General features: G+C 43.2%; 1 protein-coding gene across 5 annotated transcripts in view; it reads left to right on the top strand.

Annotated features, from left to right (window-relative positions):
- The window catches only part of SYNE2 (spectrin repeat containing nuclear envelope protein 2), a 275,888-nt gene that overhangs the window by 96,435 nt on the left and 160,488 nt on the right, over nt 1–18,965 (top strand). For all 5 annotated transcript variants that reach the window (XM_073349866.2, XM_078853402.1, XM_078853405.1 and 2 more), the window contains 12 exons: nt 721–822; nt 3,867–4,067; nt 5,097–5,268; nt 6,479–6,591; nt 7,768–7,970; nt 8,386–8,505; nt 8,602–8,890; nt 10,156–10,325; nt 12,924–13,236; nt 14,329–14,493; nt 15,595–15,948; nt 16,679–16,813. In XM_073349866.2, coding sequence (XP_073205967.2) covers nt 721–822; nt 3,867–4,067; nt 5,097–5,268; nt 6,479–6,591; nt 7,768–7,970; nt 8,386–8,505; nt 8,602–8,890; nt 10,156–10,325; nt 12,924–13,236; nt 14,329–14,493; nt 15,595–15,948; nt 16,679–16,813 — 2,337 coding nt within the window. The remainder of the gene's footprint in view (nt 1–720; nt 823–3,866; nt 4,068–5,096; nt 5,269–6,478; nt 6,592–7,767; nt 7,971–8,385; nt 8,506–8,601; nt 8,891–10,155; nt 10,326–12,923; nt 13,237–14,328; nt 14,494–15,594; nt 15,949–16,678; nt 16,814–18,965) is intronic.

The following is an 18,965-nucleotide window of genomic DNA, read 5'->3' as shown; positions in this document are numbered from 1 at the left end:
GCGTGGATGGAAATGAGTCACTTGCTAAGTAGGTAGAGAAGGAGAATAGAAAGAAATATTTTGCCCTGAGTGAACGAGGCACATGGATTCATGAATGTGACATGTAGAATGTTTCTGATCGCACCTGTTTCACAAGTTTAAGCTCACCCAGGGTATTTTAACTTGGACAATCACATTTTGATAGTCTAATCTAATGCCCAAGACTTCAGTAGGTGTTGGATTGGGCCATTATATACCTGGAAATCTACATAGATGCAGATAGCATTATGAAATATCAACAAATCAACCTAAAGTATTATCCTTAAAATATAATCAGGATTGTAATAATTCTTGATTTAGTCTGTGTCTTCAGAGAGTATTTTAGAGTATGTTTTGACTTGACAATCAAGAATTAAGTACAAAATTAAGACTGTGCTATGGAAAAAATAAAATAATAATTTAGGTTTTTCATTTGCACTAGATTGTTATTTTTAACTCCAAGGCTAGATTTTCTTATTGCTGGTACAAAAAATTCTAAGTTGCTACATTGTATTTCTCATAAATAGGACTGGTCCTGAAATCATTTCACACACAACTCCCATGGAAATCTGAAAGGGAATTGAGCACACAGGCTCAATAAATTAGTAACATCATCATTGTACTCTAGCAGGAAAATGGAAATTAAATTTGACAGAAAATGATGTAGTTACAGATATATTGGTGTCCCCCCCCACCCTTTAGACTTCTTTACAGGTTCAAGAGCAAAACTTAGAGGAATTTGACCGAAAAGTGGCTGAGATAGAGCATCTTCTTCATAACAGTGAGCCTCCATTGGAGTTCCAGGTAAGGGGTGACTTATATGGTTAACATGATAGCATTGATAATTGTAATCTAGCCGCTAGTGCCCTGTTCATCACAATCATTACTTTTGGTTTGCCTAGACCATGGGCAAGGGAGATATTTCTGTTGCGTATTAGGATCAACATTTAATTTGCCCCTTTTTTCAAATAAATTGTCTGAACCAAACCAGTATTTTTAAATATTAACGGCTCAGTCTGTCCTCTGCTGTTCTGGGATCAAACTGTGGCATTTAGGGCAGGGGAGGGCAAACTACAGCTCGTGGGCCAGATCCGGCCCATCAGGGCTTTCAGTCCAGCCCGCGGGATTGCCAGCCCCATGGTGCAGTGGAGCTAAGGCAGGCTCCCTGCCTGTCCTGGCCACGCACCACTCCTGGAAGCATCCAGCATCATGTCCCTGCAGCCCCGAGGGACGGGGGCGGGGACAGAGGGCACTGTGCACTGCCCTTGCTTGCAGGCACCGCCCACTGCAGCTCCCATTGGCTGGGAATGGGGAACTGCGGCCAATGGGAGCTTTGGGGGTGTTACCCACAGGCAAGGGCAGCGCGTGGCGGAGCCACTGCACCACTCCACCCCCAGGAGCCACCGCCGGACATGCTGGCAACTTCTGGGAGTGGTGCGGGGCCAGGGCAGGCAGGGAGCCTGCCTTAGCTCCCCTGCGCGCCGCTGCCATCCTGGAGCCGCTCGAGGTAAGCGGCGCCGGGCCAGAGCCCGCACCCCAAACCCCTCCTGCACCCTGCACTCCAATCCCCTTCCCTGAGCGCCCTGATCCCTTGCCTTCAGTCCCCTGCTGCGCCCCAACTCCCTGCCCTGAGCTGCCTCCCACACTCTGCACCCCAACCCCCTGCCCTGAGCCCCCTCCTGCACCCAGCACCCCTCCTGCACCCCTGCCCTGAGCCCCCGAGCCCCCTTCCACACCCCCTTGCACCCCAACCTCCTTCCCTGAGCTCCCTGCCACACCCCTCCTGCATCCCAGCCTGCTGCCCTGAGCCCCCTCCTGCACCCTGCGCCTCTCCTGCACCCCAACCCCTTGCCCTGAGCCCCCTCCTGCACCCAGCACCCCTCCTGCACCCCTGCCCTGAGCCCCCGAGCCCCCTGCCACACCCCCTTGCACCCCAACCTCCTTTCCTGAGCTCCCTGCCACACCCCTCCTGCATCCCAGCCTGCTGCCCTGAGCCCCCTCCTGCACCCTGCGCTTCTCCTGCACCCCAACCCCTTGCCCTGAGCCCCTTCCTGCACACCGCACCCCTCCCACACCCACACTCCCTCCCGCACCCCAACCCTCTGCCCCAGCCCTACATTCATGGCCCTGCATACAATTTCCCCACCCAGATGTGGCTCTTGGGCCAAAATGTTTTCCTACCCCTGATTTAGGGTCTGATCCAACTTCCTTTATAGCTAATGGATGGATGCCCATTGATTTCCAGGGGGGTAGGACGTAGGCCCTCAGCCACTGCTCCAAGTAGAGGACATTGCAGCGCCACTTTGCACCAAGGGGAACTCCAGACAGGCAACAAGATACTTTACAATGTACTTTTAACATGTCTATGGTATTCACTGTTTTCTTTTTCTTGTAGGTTCTGTAGTAAGTGAACATAAATGCTTTTGCATTGGTGCATTAATTCCCTAGGTTAAGGACAAAGCCTTCTCCCCCATATGGGCACATATTTCCAAAAAAGAGCAGAATCAGTGTGGCGAGTTTATGTAGGGGGTTTACAACCCCTGTGCAATTCAGACTGAGCTTCTTGTGTGCCTTAGCACTCAAGGATGGTGTTTTGGGGTGAGGACATGACCATTGTAAGCAACCCTGTGGGGCTATTTCTGCGGGCCTAGAGCAGCTATGAAGGCCATGGAGTGATCCTGTTGCCTTGTGAGCTGGTGGGGACTCGTTCTGCTCCCTTCTGTCTCCGTCCCCTCCTTGCTGCGTCTTTGAAAGCCTGGAGCGGAGCCATGTGGCGCTCTGGTGGCAATGCTTCTATAGCAGAGGTGGGCAAACTATGGCCCGTGGGCCACATCCGGCCCGCGGGACCCTCCTGCCCAGCCCCTGAGCTCCTGGTCCCCAGCCCCTCCCCCGCTATTCCCTCTCCCCCGCAGCCTCAGCTCGCCATGCTGCTGGTGTAGTGTATTAAACTGCTCCGCGTAGGAATGTGCTACTGGTAGCAGCTGCGGGGAGCAATTTACTACGCTACCGCCAGCCGCCAGTGCTGTGTGCTGCATGGCAAGGGGGCAGGGGGCCGGGGGAGTTGGAGAGAGGGCAGGGAAGTTTGGGGTGGTGGTCCGGAGGCGGGACTGTGGATGGGGTCGGAGCGGTCAGAGGGTGGGGAATGGGGAGGGGTTGAATGGGGGCAGGGGTCCTGTGGAGGCAGTCAGGAAGGAGGTGGGGTTGGATGGGGCAGTGGGGGGCAGTCAGGGGCAGGAGTTCTGGGGTCAGACAGGGAGCAGGGGGTGGGGGTGGATGGGGCAGGGGTCCTGCGGGGGCCATCAGGTAACAGGTGGGGTTGGATGGGGCAGGAGTCCCGAGGGGGGGAGGAGGGGTGTCAGGGGGTGAGAAGCAAGGGGGGGGTAGATTGGGGGCGGGGGCACAGCCTGGCAGAGCCTCCACTAACCGGCCCTCCATACAATTTCCGAAACCGGATGTGGCCCTCAGGCCAAAAAGTTTCCCTGCCTCTGTTCTACAGGGTGCCTGAGACAGGGCAGAATGTCGGTGAATGGATCAGAGAGGTCTGGCTCCTTGTTGTTCCCAGAAGTGGAGCGGAGACTAGTGTCCATGTTCAGCTGAGAGTATTAATGTAGTCAGAAGGATAAACTTTACTCATTTAAAACAGCAGCAACACTCTCAGTGTAGGATTATATATATTTTTTTTTAAATATCAGATTTAAAAAAGGAAAATACAGTAGTTTAGAATGGAGGAAAATGCAATTAATGTAGAAAGGTTAGGTATAAAAAGGAAGAAACTCTCTTGAGCCTCATTTTGTAGGAAACTAGTCCAGTAAAACTTCTTATGCTGCTTGTGCATTTCCAATTTTAAGGTCATCAAGTCATCTGTTGAGAACAAAATGGAGCTAATACGAAAGCACTTACCGAATAAGATGAGACCCAGTGAACTCAATGGCAATTCAGCAGAGCTAAAAGGGGACCTTGACCTAGCCAAGACGCAGATTGGGATGACAGAATCACTTTTAAAAGCTTTATTTCCCTCTGACACTTTAGAGATCTTTACGAAATTAGAGGTACTGTATATCAAATTATGCATCTCCTGTAATTTTGGTAACCTTTTATTTCACGGGCAGCTTTTCATATGTGTTTCTGCCGTGTATTTTAAAAGGGCTGAAGCTGGTGGAACAATGAAGTAAAGATTTTAGCTTGACTCTCAATGTTTCCCAAAGTTCCCCACAAACAATACTTTCTCTGAACATTACTATAGCTAGCTAATCAGTCCTTTTAGCTACTTGAAATAGTAGTTTGTGTTGGGCTTGGTAACCACACACCACCCCAAAAGGTATTAAATTCCCAGTGCATATTTTGGGCTGGGTCACATCAGAATGTAGAGCTATATTGTAGAGCTATATTGTAGAGCTATATTGTAGAGCTATATTGTTTGCCAGGAGCTGGTGTTACAGAGCCAGCTATGCTGACTGTGTGCCACGGGGGCATTCCTCTATGCATGGGAATCCCCACTTGGCTATTTAAGCCAACTTTCTACCCCGTTTGCGCCACTAGAAGGGATAGAGCAGGGCTAAGGATCTGACCTCCTGCATCTAGCCTTGCAGGGTCTAGAGATACCAAATTCCATGTTTTGGAGAGAAGTAAAAATGTATTTGTCAGAAGAACATTTATTTAAAAAACCGACAACCTTGTGACTGCTCAGAGGTTTCAAATGTTGGATTAAGTCCCTGTGAGATGGATTAGTGTGCATAATGCAGGTGATACAAAGGTGCATGATAAATGCTATTTATTTATGGCCCTGCAGTTTGTTACATTGTTTTAACCTCCACCTATCTGTTGTGTGTGATGCAGAAGTGTGTCTGTGTGTGTTTAATAACACCTGCTCATCGCTTAGTATTTATCCCTGTTCACTTGTTGCATAAATAATGTTAATATATTTTGACATATTTTGAAATGACCCCTTCTTAAAACAATTTAATTTGTCGCAAAACAGCTTTGTACAGTGTATGCTGAAACCTTCTCCTTAACCTTAGATGCCTTTTAATATATCAATACGTCTCTTTCTTTTTAATTTGTTTGTTTTTTTAATTTAGGAGCTACATCAGAAAATTCTCCAACAAAAACACCATGTGAAATTACTGCAAAAAAAGACAGGTTGTCTGACTCCAGAAGTGGCTGAATTAAAGAAGCAGCTTCAGTGTATCACTGATTTATTTAATACAAAGAAACACATTTTCCAGGATCATTTTATCAGTCTTTTGAACTGTAAGCAAAAATGGGTTTCACTTTTCAAGACTGACATACATATCTGTGCTGAGCACGTGCTTGAATGTTGTAACTTGCAAGTAAAAACTGAGGGCTAGATCCTCAACTGGCATAAGATGGAATAGTTTCATTTGTTGCAGTGTAACCATGTCTCCTTACACCAGCTCAGGATCTGACCCTCAGTCTCCATATTGTTTCTGAGCTCTGGGTTCTGTCCCATAGTCTTTACTTGCACAAAGAAAAGGAGGACTTGTGGCACCTTAGAGACTAACCAATTTATTTGAGCATAGGCTTTCGTGAGCTACAGCTCACTTCATCGGATGCATTCAGTATTTTCCACTGAATGCATCCGATGAAGTGAGCTGTAGCTCACGAAAGCTTATGCTCAGATAAATTGGTTAGTCTCTAAGGTGTCACAAGTCCTCCTTTTCTTTTTGCGAATATGGACTAACACAGCTGCTACTCTGAAACCTTTACTTGCACAAAATTCCTATTGGATTAAATGGAAGTTCTGTTAGAATAAAGGCTGTAGATTGGGCCCTGTGTGGTGAATCATGGCAGATCTTTGTGTTCCTTAGTGTCTGAGGAACTCCTTCAAGATTCTATCCTTTCAGATCAGCGTTTGAGATCTGGCAATAGGAAAGGTTAGCAGAACTTTGCTGCTGCAATACATGTGTGAACAGTGCTTAGCTTCTTGATGTGGCCTATTCATAAATGTGTATTTTCAGTTCTAGGTGACATATTCTAGTTGCCAAACACAGGACGATGGGTATCTTTAGTCTACTGGTGTAATCCTACTGGAGTTACGCCCGCAGAGAATTTCACCCAAAGAGAATATCAGCTTGCAGTCACTGGGAATAGTAATTGCTGAGTAGGATTTATTTGTGATAGAAGCCAGTGTAGTAATAGTAAATCAGAATGTTTGTTGATAGATTATCCCAGGCAACGTTTTCAGAAAATGCCACAAACAGGCCTCTGAGCTGGGCCCTCCAGCATGTCATGTTCACTGTCCATACAAGGTTGTGTTCCAAAAGAAAGAAGTAAGGACTTCAGCATTTTCTGTCATGTTGCACATAGTGAGAGGCAGCATCTAGGGACAGCATTGATAAATATAATTATTAATTAGGAGATTAACTGGAATCTTCATGTTGAGTAGAGATTTTCTGTTACTGGATAAGAAAAAAAGAAGTCAGACTCTATCTTTCCACAGATCAGTGTAAGGATTTTAATGATTGGTTCGGCAGCGCTCAGCTATCTTTAAAGGATTGTTTTGACCCCTCAGAAACAAAACAGACATTGGAAGAAAAATTGCAGAAGCTCATGGTAAGATATTAGAATATTTTAAAATGTAAGGCTTTGGAAGGAGGGTGCACCCTCCCAAGTTAGCAAGGGACTCTGTACTTTGGAGTAGATTCATCTACTGTAGTTTGTAAATTTAGGCTTTCTTGAGTGTGAAGAATGTTTGTTTTAAAAAACACAAAGCAGTGTGGCAGTTAGTGGAAGGGGTAATAAAATTGTGTTAAGAAGTGTACATTGAGATAAAGTTCTAACCTATAGTTAGGAAAGTTCAGATGCTAGAAGGTACTAACTACATGGACTTCAGTGGAGCCAGTATGTCACCCTTATTATTATTAATTTCTATATTTCTATAGCCACCTAGGAGCTCTAGGCATACACATTCCCATCAGCCTTTCCTCTCTGATTTATTTCTGGCTCCCTCTCTTCCTCTCCTCAGAATCAGCCACACACATCCTCGATAATGTCATCTTCCACATTGATGACCGATCTGACTCCTTAGCTGCATGTTTCCTTACCTTCATGTCTTCCTTCAACCTGCAGCCTTGGTTCAACTCTCCCTCCCACCAAAAGGGCCGTTCACTTGACTAGATCTTCACCACACACTGGTCTCTCTCTGATCTCTCTGTTGCTGCGTTCCCGCTCTCTGACCATCACCTGGTCTCCTTAAGCATTGCCCATCACACACTTATTCTTTGTTACTTAGCCTCTCCATGATTTCCAGTCCATCAGTGTTAATATTCTTATTTGTCCTCAACCTTTTCACTCCTGCCTTCTCTTCCCTTTCTTCTGTCTGACTGATATAATGGAAATTGCAGGCTAGAGCAGACAGTCATAGTTTATCAACAGTTGAAGGCTTGATAGAAGAAGTGAGTCTTAATGAGAGATTTGAATATGAAAGTTGTGAATGCTTGGTTCATGCTTCTGCTTTGTGTACTTTATCACAGAAGAAAATCTTTGTCCTCTCTTCTTCTTCACTTTCCCCTTATATTTCAAGGGAGTTTTTAGTTTTGCACTTAGGTGAGGTGGGTTTTAAATGAATAGCACACTGTAAATATACCTTGCAAAAGATACTAATGATTTTTTAAAAAAAGCCTATAGTGATAACACAAACAGAAGTTTATATAGACTATAAATATGTGCTATATAGCAGCAAACTTGCTAAATGCATCTCTAATTTGTCATGTTTGTGCTTTTATTAAGAGTTTCCTAACTTTTGAAGGCAAAGAGAGTGACATCCAAGAGGTAAAATCTCTCTTGAGTAAGGTAAAGACTTATTTGCCTGAAGTGAGTGTTAACCAGCTTAGTAGCTGGGTGAGAGATCAAGAAGCAGAATTACAAAGCGTAACCTCCAAATGTCAAAAACAAGAAAAGAAACTTCGTGCTTCTCTGCAGCAACTCATTAGGTAAGGAGCTAAAATTAATTCCCAGCTGCTTACTTAGAGATGATATAAAGTGATATCATTCTTAAATAACCATAATGAAGAATAAATAACTCTGATTTTCATTATAAATTGTGTGTTACTGAGGAATCTGCTGATGTTTTCTTCTGTTTTGTTTCACTTCTCCTTCAGTTTTCTTAACAATAAAGAGATTATGAGGACCCCGATTCAGCAACGTATTTGGGCATGTGCTTAAAACTTGTCAGTGGTTCAGATGTAATCAGTGGGACTACTCACATGCTTAGTTATGTGCTGAATCACGGCCAAGATAATTTCATATCTGTTACAGTGAAATGTTACTGTCAATATTTTTTAGTAATTACAGATATAATACTTCTTACTTACCAAGGTATACATTTTTGTCTATGTTTTTCTTTAGACTTCAAGAAGACAGCAGTGGCTTGAAGGAATGGCTCACCATTCAGGAAGAAAAATTGCCAGAGACCAAAAATGAGAAGATAAAATTAGAAAACTTTTACCAAATGCTAATAAAGCAAAGGTAGCCTTGTCTTGGGGAGTGGGGATAGTTTGTATCTTTCTTGACTCCTCTTTGTTGTAGCAGATACACTGTGATTCATTTGTTGTATTTTTTTAGAGAATCCTTTCACTCCCTGTCTCAGCTGGCAAATTCTTTGAGGGAGTCTGGGTTTACAAGAGATGAAACAGTGTCCAAATTCAGTCATCTCATTAGTCGGTATCAGGAACTACAGACACACGTAAGTGAAGCGCTAGGAATTACTCAGGCACGGTCCGTGGAAGGGCAGAATTTTGAAGCGCTTGTGCAGAACATGTCTTCTTGGATAAAAAGACTTAAAGAATCAGTTATTGGCTTGAGTTCACGGGAAGGCAAGTTGCCACTGGAAGAAAGGATACATCAAATAAAGGTACTGCAGCACATTTACTACTGATTTTGCCAGCTGAGGGTAATATACGGGAAATGTATGGTGTGTAATAATCTCATTAGACCCACCATATGCCATTGATGATTACAGTGTACAAATACACATGTTGTTGTGTGTGCAGTTGGGCAGCACAGAACTCTCAGCCCAGGGGGAAGGGAGGGATACAGTGGCTTTGTTTTCTCCCAATCCTGACTGTTCCAGAAGCTGGAAAGATCCCCAGCATAAATTAGACAGTCCAGAGGGCCTGTGTAAAGTATAGCCTCCCTTGTAGGCTGCAGTGCTGCCTGGAATACTGGCAGTGCTGTGTTCTGTTGGCTCACCTCTGACACACCCCATCTATCCAACCCCCACCCCCATGCTGAGGTTTGTGAGAGGGGCCTCACAGGGTAAGCCTTACCCTTGTCTTCTGCAGTGCCCAGGGTGGGAGACTCCTCCCCCAGCTAGAAATGGGTCTTTATGGTGCTTTGGCCTTTATACACAGCTTAAAGGGGCTGCAATGGGTGTTGGGCTCTGACTCATCGTATTTGAAGCAAATTTTTGCTTTATTTTATCAGAATGATGTTGGTGTTTTGTTCTCCTATAGCAGTGGTTCTCAACCTTTCCAGACAACTGTACCCCTTTCAGGAGTATGATTTGTCCTGTGGACCCCCAAGATACACCTCACTTAAAAACTACTTGCTTACAAAATCAGACATAAAAATACAAAAGTGTCATGACACACTATTACTGAAAAATTGCTTACGTTCTCATTTTTACCATACAATTATAAAATAAATCAATTGGAACGTAAATATCATGCTTACATTTCAGTGTACAGTATATAGAACAGCATCAACAAGTCATTGAAGTATGAAATTTTAATCTGTACTGACGTCACTTATGCTTTTTATGTAGCCTGTTGAAAAACTACACAAATATCTAGCTGAGTTGATGTACCCCCTGGATGACTTCTGTGTACCCCAAGGGATATGCATACCCCTGGTTAAAAAACACTGGTCTATAGAAGTATGAGGGAATGTGTGTGTTAAAAAATCTTAGGTACATTTTGGAATGCTAACATTTAAACTGGATTATCCATCCAATTATTAATATCAATTATGAAGGACATAGAAGTGATAATTGTTTTTGTTCAACAGCAGTAGACAAAGAATAAAACATTTTGTAGGTGATACCCTTTGTTAGAATAATTACAAGTAAATGAATAAAGTATGTTACATGTTCTGCTTCTGCTCTTTTGTTTTATGCAGGAAATAGTTTTTCTCAAAGATAAGGGAGATGTTAAAATGCAAAACATCATAGCTCTGGGCGAAACCTTAACAAGTACAGAAGGAGTGAAGGATCCTGCCGTTCAGCAGACCATTTCTGATCTCCAGAATAAATGGGAGTGCACTATTCATTTAGTCACCGAATATCTAAGGTACCATGGAGCTTACAAAGAGACCGGCAGTGTAGCTTTACATACTATGGCTATCAATGCCTCTTCCTGCTTTGTATATAGTATAGTATATAGCTTCTATGCTTTTTGTTTTGGCAGGACAAGAAAATGACAAATAGAAAAATATTTGAATTTCTGCAGTATTCATGATAGGACATATAGTGGCTTTAAGCTACTGGCCATGAGTATGGGCTATGAGGAGGAAGAGCAGAAACCCCTAGTAGAAAGGTTTTGGCCAGCTCAGCCAGAATTCCTCTGGGAGCCCAGGATGGAGTTGGCAATGCAGAGAGGAGTAGTTCATCCAACCCCAGCTTTGGAATAGCTATTGGCAGCACTAGTCTAGTGCCTTCTTTGCTCCCACTGAGATGGTAGCTCGTCCATGTACCCTTTGCAACCCATCCAGGGCCAGTCATGATCTGGCCTTACACACATTTACACTGTGTCAGAATCAATCTTAAGATTTAAAGAAACCTGTATGTCACTAACAGCACAGAGTTTTTAAAAGACCATGTAGCGATGTGACTGCTTAGTGAGGGCCTCTTCATGGCCATGAGTGCCTCTGCAGTGCATGGCTAATAATTTCTCCCTCAAATAGCTCCTTAGACAGACTCCACACATTTTTCTGAGGTCAGAAATACCTCAGCTTGGAGACTGGGTTTATTCACAGAAAATAACTCAATTTGTTATAATTAATATCCCCCAACCAATCATTTCTCTTCCTACTCCCAGGCTTTCTTGCCTGGAGAGCTTTTGCACTCTTTCCTTGCTTGCCCAGGGTCTCCTGCCTTAGTAGGCTACTCGCAGTCCTTTCTGCCTGACATCTTTGGCCTGGTCTACATGGTGGGTGGGGGGATCTAAGTTACGCAGCTTCAGTTCCATGAATAACGGAGCTGAAGTTGACGTACTTACGCTTACTTACCATGGTGTCTTCACTGCGGTGAGTCGACTGGTGCCGCTCCCCTGTCGACTCTGCCTGCATCTCTCGCGGCGGTGGAGTACAGGAGTCAACGGGAGAACGCTTGGGGGTTGATTTATTGTGTGTAGACGATAAATCGACCCCCGCTGGATCTATCACTGCCCGCCGATCCAGTGGGTAGTAAAGACATACCCTTAGTCTCAAATCCCAGGCCTTGCTCAAGCCAGCGAACCCCTAGCAGCCGCTGTACTCTCTGAGCAGCTCCCCTTCACTACAGCCACCTGCTGCCCTTTATAGGGAATTACCTGATTCCACTAAGGTGGGGCTCATCCTGGAATCAGAATTGGTTTAGTCCCAGGCTCTTTGGCCCATGGGGCAAGTCACCCTGTTAGAAACCAGTTTGTTCTAACTCTGTGAGAGATTCTTCTTGTTCATATTAAATGAGTTGAAACATGCAGTATTTGTCCATGCTGGAAGACAGAAGGCCATGGATGTGGTTTAATTAGGCTGCATCCTTATTCACTTATAATATCTGGAGTACCAGGCAACAAGTTGTAGAGTGCAGGGAGGAAGGGATCATGTCCCTGCTGATTCAGACGTAGGAGCCCCAACCCTCCCACCCACCTCCCTTAAAGGAGGTCAGGAAAAGGAAGGGGTGTCACCTCACCCCGATGAGATGGAGGAGCCCCCAACCCCTCCTTACTCAACTCCTATAAGGGACGCTTCCAGCCCAATCCTGGTAAAGGCATCTCCGTGGCTCTATGGGGTGTAAATACCCCTTCCACTCTTCCAGTGAGCAGGAAGGGCAATGCAGTGGTCTTGACCTCACCCCAAGTGCATTGTGCCCTTCCCTGTAAGCTTTCCTCTTTCTCTCCCCCCTGTTGCAAAGGGTCCTTAAAGGGGCAATGCCCTTCCACCTAGCCGGACACAGACCCACTCGCTTAAAGGTTGCAGTGGGCACATTTCAAGAACAATTCTTTTCTGGGTTCTAGCCACTGTTTTACATTAAATTAATACTGTTACTCTGGATTTAACTACATCTGTTTATTTTGATCTGTTCATAATAGGTCATATTTTCAATTATTGGCACATAAGTTCCTTCTCCAAAATGTATTTACTTACCCACTGACTGTATGAACGTATGAGAACATTTGAGTGTGCTGCTGGCCTTTCGTATGAGTAATTACAGTTGCCTGTTTTTCACAGTACTGTATTTAAATCATTTTCATGATCGTGAAAACGTAATGTGTGTGTTTTCTACAGAATATTACATTTTTCAAGAACCCTCCAACAAAAGGTTCATAAAGACAGTAGGTTTAACTTAGTTAAAAATAACACTTGTATTGGAATGAGAAGCAAAGAATATACAGCGTGATCTGCAGGTCTCAGATTCTAACAACTATGTTTTCATAGACTGAGATTTAAAAGGAGCCTAAGGGATTTAGGCACTCAACCACCATTGAAATGCAATGAAATTTGGATGCTATACTCCCTTCTGCCCCTTTGAAAATTCCTGCCTTACTACTTATGGGTAATTTACAACTCAAAGAATAAACCCATGATTATAATTGGATCTAATGATTTAATGACTGCAGTTTAATATTTCTAAAGAAATAATACAAAATTCTTGAATTCTATTAATATATTTTTTCCCCTTCTTCAAGTCACCAAGAACAGATTCAGCTTCAAAACAAACGATACATGCAGAGCAAAGAAGATTTGAGATTAGTGCTAACTGAACTGAAGAAGCAGCAGCAGGAATTAGATTTTGATGTTCAGGCTGGTTTGCAGGAGAAACAAACTCAGTTAACAAATTATATAAAACTCCTGCAGAAAGCAGAAGGTTTAATGTTCCTATTGAATGAATTAAAAAGCCAAGGAGATTACCTACGGGATTGCATTGAGGATTCCTGCTTCATGGAAGAATCACGGACAGAACTAAAATATCTGCATGAAAGTCTGCTCAGCCAGTTGCAGGTTGGAATCATGCCATATTTCCTTATCATATTATTAGTTTTAGTATACCTAATTATTTATAGTTCTCATTATTTGCTTGTTATCTCATTAAGCTATCAGATCAGAATGTTATGGTAAAAGGTGAGGACACACTGAAGTGAACATCTTTACTAGTTTCTGGTAGTTAAATAATTAAAGCCAAATCTTCTCCACTGGGAAAAACCGAAATAGTTGTTAGTGGTGAGTTCCTCTGCAAATTGGTAGGTACAGAATCCTTCCCCAGGCCACAGAGTGGAAGTGGGAGTCACTTAAGGTTTTGATCCTCTACTGCCTTGCGCTTTGCCCAGGAGTAAACGATTATACAAAGTGGGGGCAGGTGAGTGTGAAATACTGACAAACAACAAATCAGAACATATGGTTACAAAGTGCAAAGAAGAGGAGAAGGAGGCTTTTTACTAATCTGTTCCTACAGAGCTACTGTAGCCTTCACCACTGTTGTGTCCTCTTCCCTCAGGCAGGAGGATGAGGGTTAACTGTTGGTTCCACGTAGGTGTTGATCTGCTGGCTTTGCCCCTGCACCTACCCTGGTGTTCTCCCTCCAGACATCCTTCATGTTTGGACAGAAGATGGATCCTCTGAGGAGCACAGCTGTGCAATTTGGTCTCCCTGGCCATGTTGCCGACATCCTGTTTATTGTTTTTTTATGGTGGTGCCCACAATGGGCTAGATACTTTCCAGACATTCAGGAAGGAACAACCCCTGACCAGAGGAGCTTACGTTTGTAAGAGGAGCTTACAAAGATAGACAAGTGATTATGGGAAGGAGAATAACAAATAGGGATTTTTGTACAACTACATTTAAGACTGTGGTTTTTTACAGCGCAGTGATGGGAGGGATACAACTGTCCAAGGGATGGATCTGCCTGTTTGTTTGATCATGGTGAAGTACAGTTGCCATTAGTTTTAGATGCAAATAACTGGCAACCTTTTTAATTTCTAAACACTTTAATTCCCTAGCAGAGCTATTTAAAGCCTTCTGTAAGCATCCATCCATATGTGCTGTGTTTTGTATGTGGTAACACTGCACTAAAAGTAGAAACTGATTGGCTTCTAGAACTCTGCACAGGCACTGGAAGGTCATGGTCAAGAACACCAAGTGTTCCAGGATACATTGGTAGCCTTGAATAGCATGCTGAAGAGACTATCTGTGAAGCTTTGTCATTGTACTGATACCTCAGTGGAAAAGCCAGCAGCTGAGAAACACCAGTTGAAATTGCAGGTATGATGCAGTTTTTAGATACTATTGTTAATGGATCCCTGCCACAGGATCGTAGAGCTTCAAGACAGTACTGCGTTTATAAAGGAGGAGAGTTAATTATATTAATCCAGTTGACTAAACCACACCGCCCCCTCCAAAATGTAAAGTGTGGGTGATGTACCTTTTCTGAAGTAACTGCATTCCTGACCCTGCTCCCAATGGAGTCAAGGGACTTTTGCTGTTGGCTTCACTGGAAGCAGACTCGGGCCTTAGATCATTTAAACTCAACTTCTGGTCAGTGGGGCACAAGGAAGAGAGTGATTCTCAAACATATGGCTTTTGTGTCTAAATTAGCCAGTGTTCTGAATGCAGACTGTCTGGATAGAATAATTTGTTAGTCTCTAAGGTGCCACAAGTACTCCTTTTCTTTTTGTGAATACAGACTAACACGGCTGTACTCTGAAACCTGTCTGGATAGAGTAGCACGGGTTGAGACAGACCAGACAATTGCATGAGCCAGTTTGAGTATTAAATCTTTATTAAAAACCTGGTATTTTTGATTCTGTGAAAATACTCTTCAAAGGAATATCTTTGTTGTCACTGAGTGTAGAAAGATATTGAAGGATGACATACCAGCTCAGACCATTGGTTTGTCAAGTCAGGCACCCTGACTCCAATACTGGGGAATTCCTGTTGCTTCAGAAGAAAGTTAACTCCCTCATTGTCCCTCCAACAGGTTATGAAATGCAGTACATAATAGAGGTGTGGGGAGGAAGGAGACTTCCTTCTTAAACCCTTACCAAGTTCAGCATATGCCCTGAGGCATAAAATGTGATTGTTCCATTAATTTATATTGTTGTAAGTGTCATTCCTGATCACAAAAGCATCCAGCTGCCTTTAAAAATACAGTTGAAGTATTTGACATTCTGCAGCCGTCAAGTAGGCAGGCTTACATGAATATTTCATGAATCTTGCAGCATACGTTGCCCTTCATGACAAAAGTTAATGATTTTAGTAATTCACTGTATACTGCTATTAATTATTATTACAAATGTCATCTTAACATTGTGTAAATTGAATCAAGACACTTTTCAATAAAAAATGTTTTCCTCTCATTTACAGGAACAAGCACCTCTTAGTCAATGTGAAGACACGTTAAAGAAGATTTTGGCTTTAGCAGAATCTGTTGAACAAAACACCTCTTCACCGGGACAGAAGATTACTAAGGATGAAATGGAAACACTTCAGTGTAAACACAGGAATTTGAAGGACAAACTTAAAAATGTCAAGCAAGAGGGTGAGAATATTCTCAGTGATGCCCTTGAGTCAAAACATGCATTTGCTGAGGATATAAAGACGCAGAATAAGGCAGATACAATGATAAAGAGAGAGAAGCAGGTCTTTTCTGATATTCCCACTGCTGTTGAAGAGAACAGCAGAACAGAAGAGCTGGAAGAATGCTGGAAACTAAATAATGTAAGTATGTGTGTTTATGACAACCAGAATGAGAAATTTTGGGCGAAAAGGCATCAGTCTCTCAAAAGCATATAATTAATTGCACCTTTTCAGTTTCCTAATAAAACTTTCCATAAATTGCACAATTATAAACTAAAGAATGTAAAAGAATTCTCCAAACCTGTTCAGCACATTACAATAGTGTGATACTATTAAAACATCAATCGTCAATTCATGCTTCAGTTTCTGTCTTTTATATAATCAGATTGAATATTATGGGTCAGGAGTTTCAAGGAGAGTGAGAAGAGGAGGTTGTAAAAGAGAAAACATGCTGTGACCATTCTCTGAAAGAAAGAAAAGGAGTACTTGTGGAACCTTAGAGACTAACAAATTTATTAGAGCATAAGCTTTCGTGAGCTACAGCTCACTTCATCGGATGCTCACGAAAGCTTATGCTCTAATAAATTTGTTAGTCTCTAAGGTGCCACAAGTACTCCTTTTCTTTTTGCGAATGCAGATTAACACGGCTGCTACTGTGAAACCATTATCTGACAGTAAATCCTAAACAGCTTTTTTTGTAGTAGTTTTATAACAAAATTAGAGATGGCTTTTAAAGCCAACAGGTGTCTACTTTGTTTTTGCCAACCTCATAGTACAAGGATTTTTTTTTACCTCTTTTTTTAGATTATAATTATGTTTCACAGTTTAATATTTTTCATTTTAAATGTTGGTTTTTTACTGGTTCTCTTAGGGTCAAGGTTTAAATGGAAATGTAGCAGAGAAAGAGCAACAAAATAATCTGTATTCTGAAGAAAGCAGATTGTTGGCAGACAGTCCTCTAAAAGATTCACGTCAAAGCAAGAACACACAAGAGCAAACAGCTCAGGTAACAGAGAAATAAGTTCTAATTAAAGGTAAAGTGTGTGTGCATAGCTTTACATGTCATGATGTCAAGAATAAAGAAAGAAACGGTAATGTTTGTGGCTCACAGTGGGACATGCACTATTGTTTGGGTAAATAAAGGTTACCTGTCCGTGACCAGAGTTCTTTGATGTGACTTCTGCTTGTTCACCCTCATGCAATGTGGCAGTGGTGCAGGTTGGCTCAAGGCACAGGTGCCTTGACACTACAGGTGGAATGTGAAGAGACCATTCAAAGAACCACCGTTAAACCTGTCTCCCAGCCCATGGGTAAAACTGAGGCAGAAAAAAGACCACCAAAATGTTGTGGAAACCAGAAATACAGATGCCTGTAGGAGAAGGAAGAAGGGACATGACCAGGGCTGTAGGATTGTTAGGTACCTTTAAGGAAAAGTTATGGTACAGATACTGGAAGTTGCTGGAATAATGGCATCGACTTCTTTGTTAGAAATTAAGGTCCTGATCCGACAAGCAGATCTGCACAGGTGGACACTCATGCCTGTGCTGAGCTTCTATGGGATCTGCTTGCAGAATCAAGGTCTGAGTTACTTTTCTAGAACCAGGCTTCTAGATTGTTTAAAATGCTTTCAGGGCACAACTTAATGTACTGAATTGGTAGCTAGTGCCTCTTTCATTATTACATTGTCCTACATATAGATTTAGGCCTTTTTCGTTGATTTTCCACAAACGCTGGCTGACAGTCCCAGTGGTCAGAGCAGGAGTTAGGCTCAGGAGCCAGCACCCAAGGTCAGAACTCTAGTCAGAGTCTGAATGCCAAAGTCAAGGGTCGGGACAGAGTCAGAGCCAGGAAGCAGAGCTGAAGGTCAGAACCGGATTAACTGGAGTCAAGGAGGGTAGGAGCAGGGCTGGGAGAGGACTGGAACAAGGCTGGGTTCAGGGCAGGGTCTAGGCTACAGCAAGGCAGGAGCAGGGCTTGCAGTGAGGCAAGTACACAGAGGTAGAAAACCAGAGGCATGTGCACTGAACAGCTGCTGATCTTCTGCAGCTGTTGGATTTAAGCGCATGCCACCCAACTGCCTTAGCCAATCCGGTGTCTTTGCTATGGCCCAGGTGTGCTCATTTGCTGCCTGGCGACTGGCAGGTGCTGCTGCAGACCCTCATTCCTGACACTGACTTCACATCGTCCGGGTGTCCTGCTAGCCCGCTAGTTCCCTTTCCCTTTGGGTGGCTGTCCTGCATGTCTTCATAGGCTAAAGCTCAGTTTAATAAATATCATACATCTTGACTCTAAATAATCATTTAAGAGCAGATTTTGATGCTTTGGCTGTGGGTTAAGAGTGAGGACCTTCCTCCACGAGCAGTTCCACTGACTTTAGTGGGACCAGAGTGAAGTAGGACACTACTCTGTGTGAGTATTGGTGTCAGCATGTAGCTCTTTACTAATAGTAAACTTTAAAAAAAAAAAAAAAAAGCCAGGAGAAGCACAATATAGAGATGCAGGTGGTGACTGAACAGGGTAGCATGCAGGGAAGCGGAGCACAGCTGAAAATGTTTCCGACTACTCTGTGTGATGATGACAACAAGATGACAAAAGCAATTAATCAAAAAGAGGAGGTAATTGTACTCAAGGTGGTAAGGGTCAGCTGAATCCTAAAAAATACATGTTTAAAGTTTAATTACAGAGGAAATGATAGCAATAAACATCCCATTCAGTTATACTGATGTATTCTTGCCTCAGAGTGCGGGGATTTATGTCTCTAACTCCATGATAATGAAAATGAGAATTTATCCGATACACTTGAAATACGTGTTAATTGATTTATTTCATCCATGTGTGTGGCCTTGAAGTGATTTGCTGACAACGCTGTGTTGCAAGCCACTTGACACTGGAAATAAAATCTACACCTGTGATGTTCTTTTAGCATTTTACCCCGTTTATATGTATATCTGTGTTTCAGTTTATAAAAACATGTGCTCTCTGTGTAATGTCTGACCAGATGTAATTAGTATCTACTATTGTACCTGTACAGTAACCAGAGATTGGTTACAAAAACCTGTAATGACCAAGGGCCAGAGTGTGGCTTGTGCTTTGTGTTGGAGCAAAAGAATAAGGGTGTGTAAGTCGCCCTGAACTCCCTTGTTCTGGCTATCTGTACC

Source organism: Lepidochelys kempii, chromosome 6 (assembly GCF_965140285.1).
Source record: "Lepidochelys kempii isolate rLepKem1 chromosome 6, rLepKem1.hap1, whole genome shotgun sequence".
In the NCBI taxonomy this organism is placed as follows: Eukaryota; Metazoa; Chordata; order Testudines; family Cheloniidae; genus Lepidochelys; species Lepidochelys kempii.
This window is presented reverse-complemented; position numbering and strand designations above follow the sequence as displayed.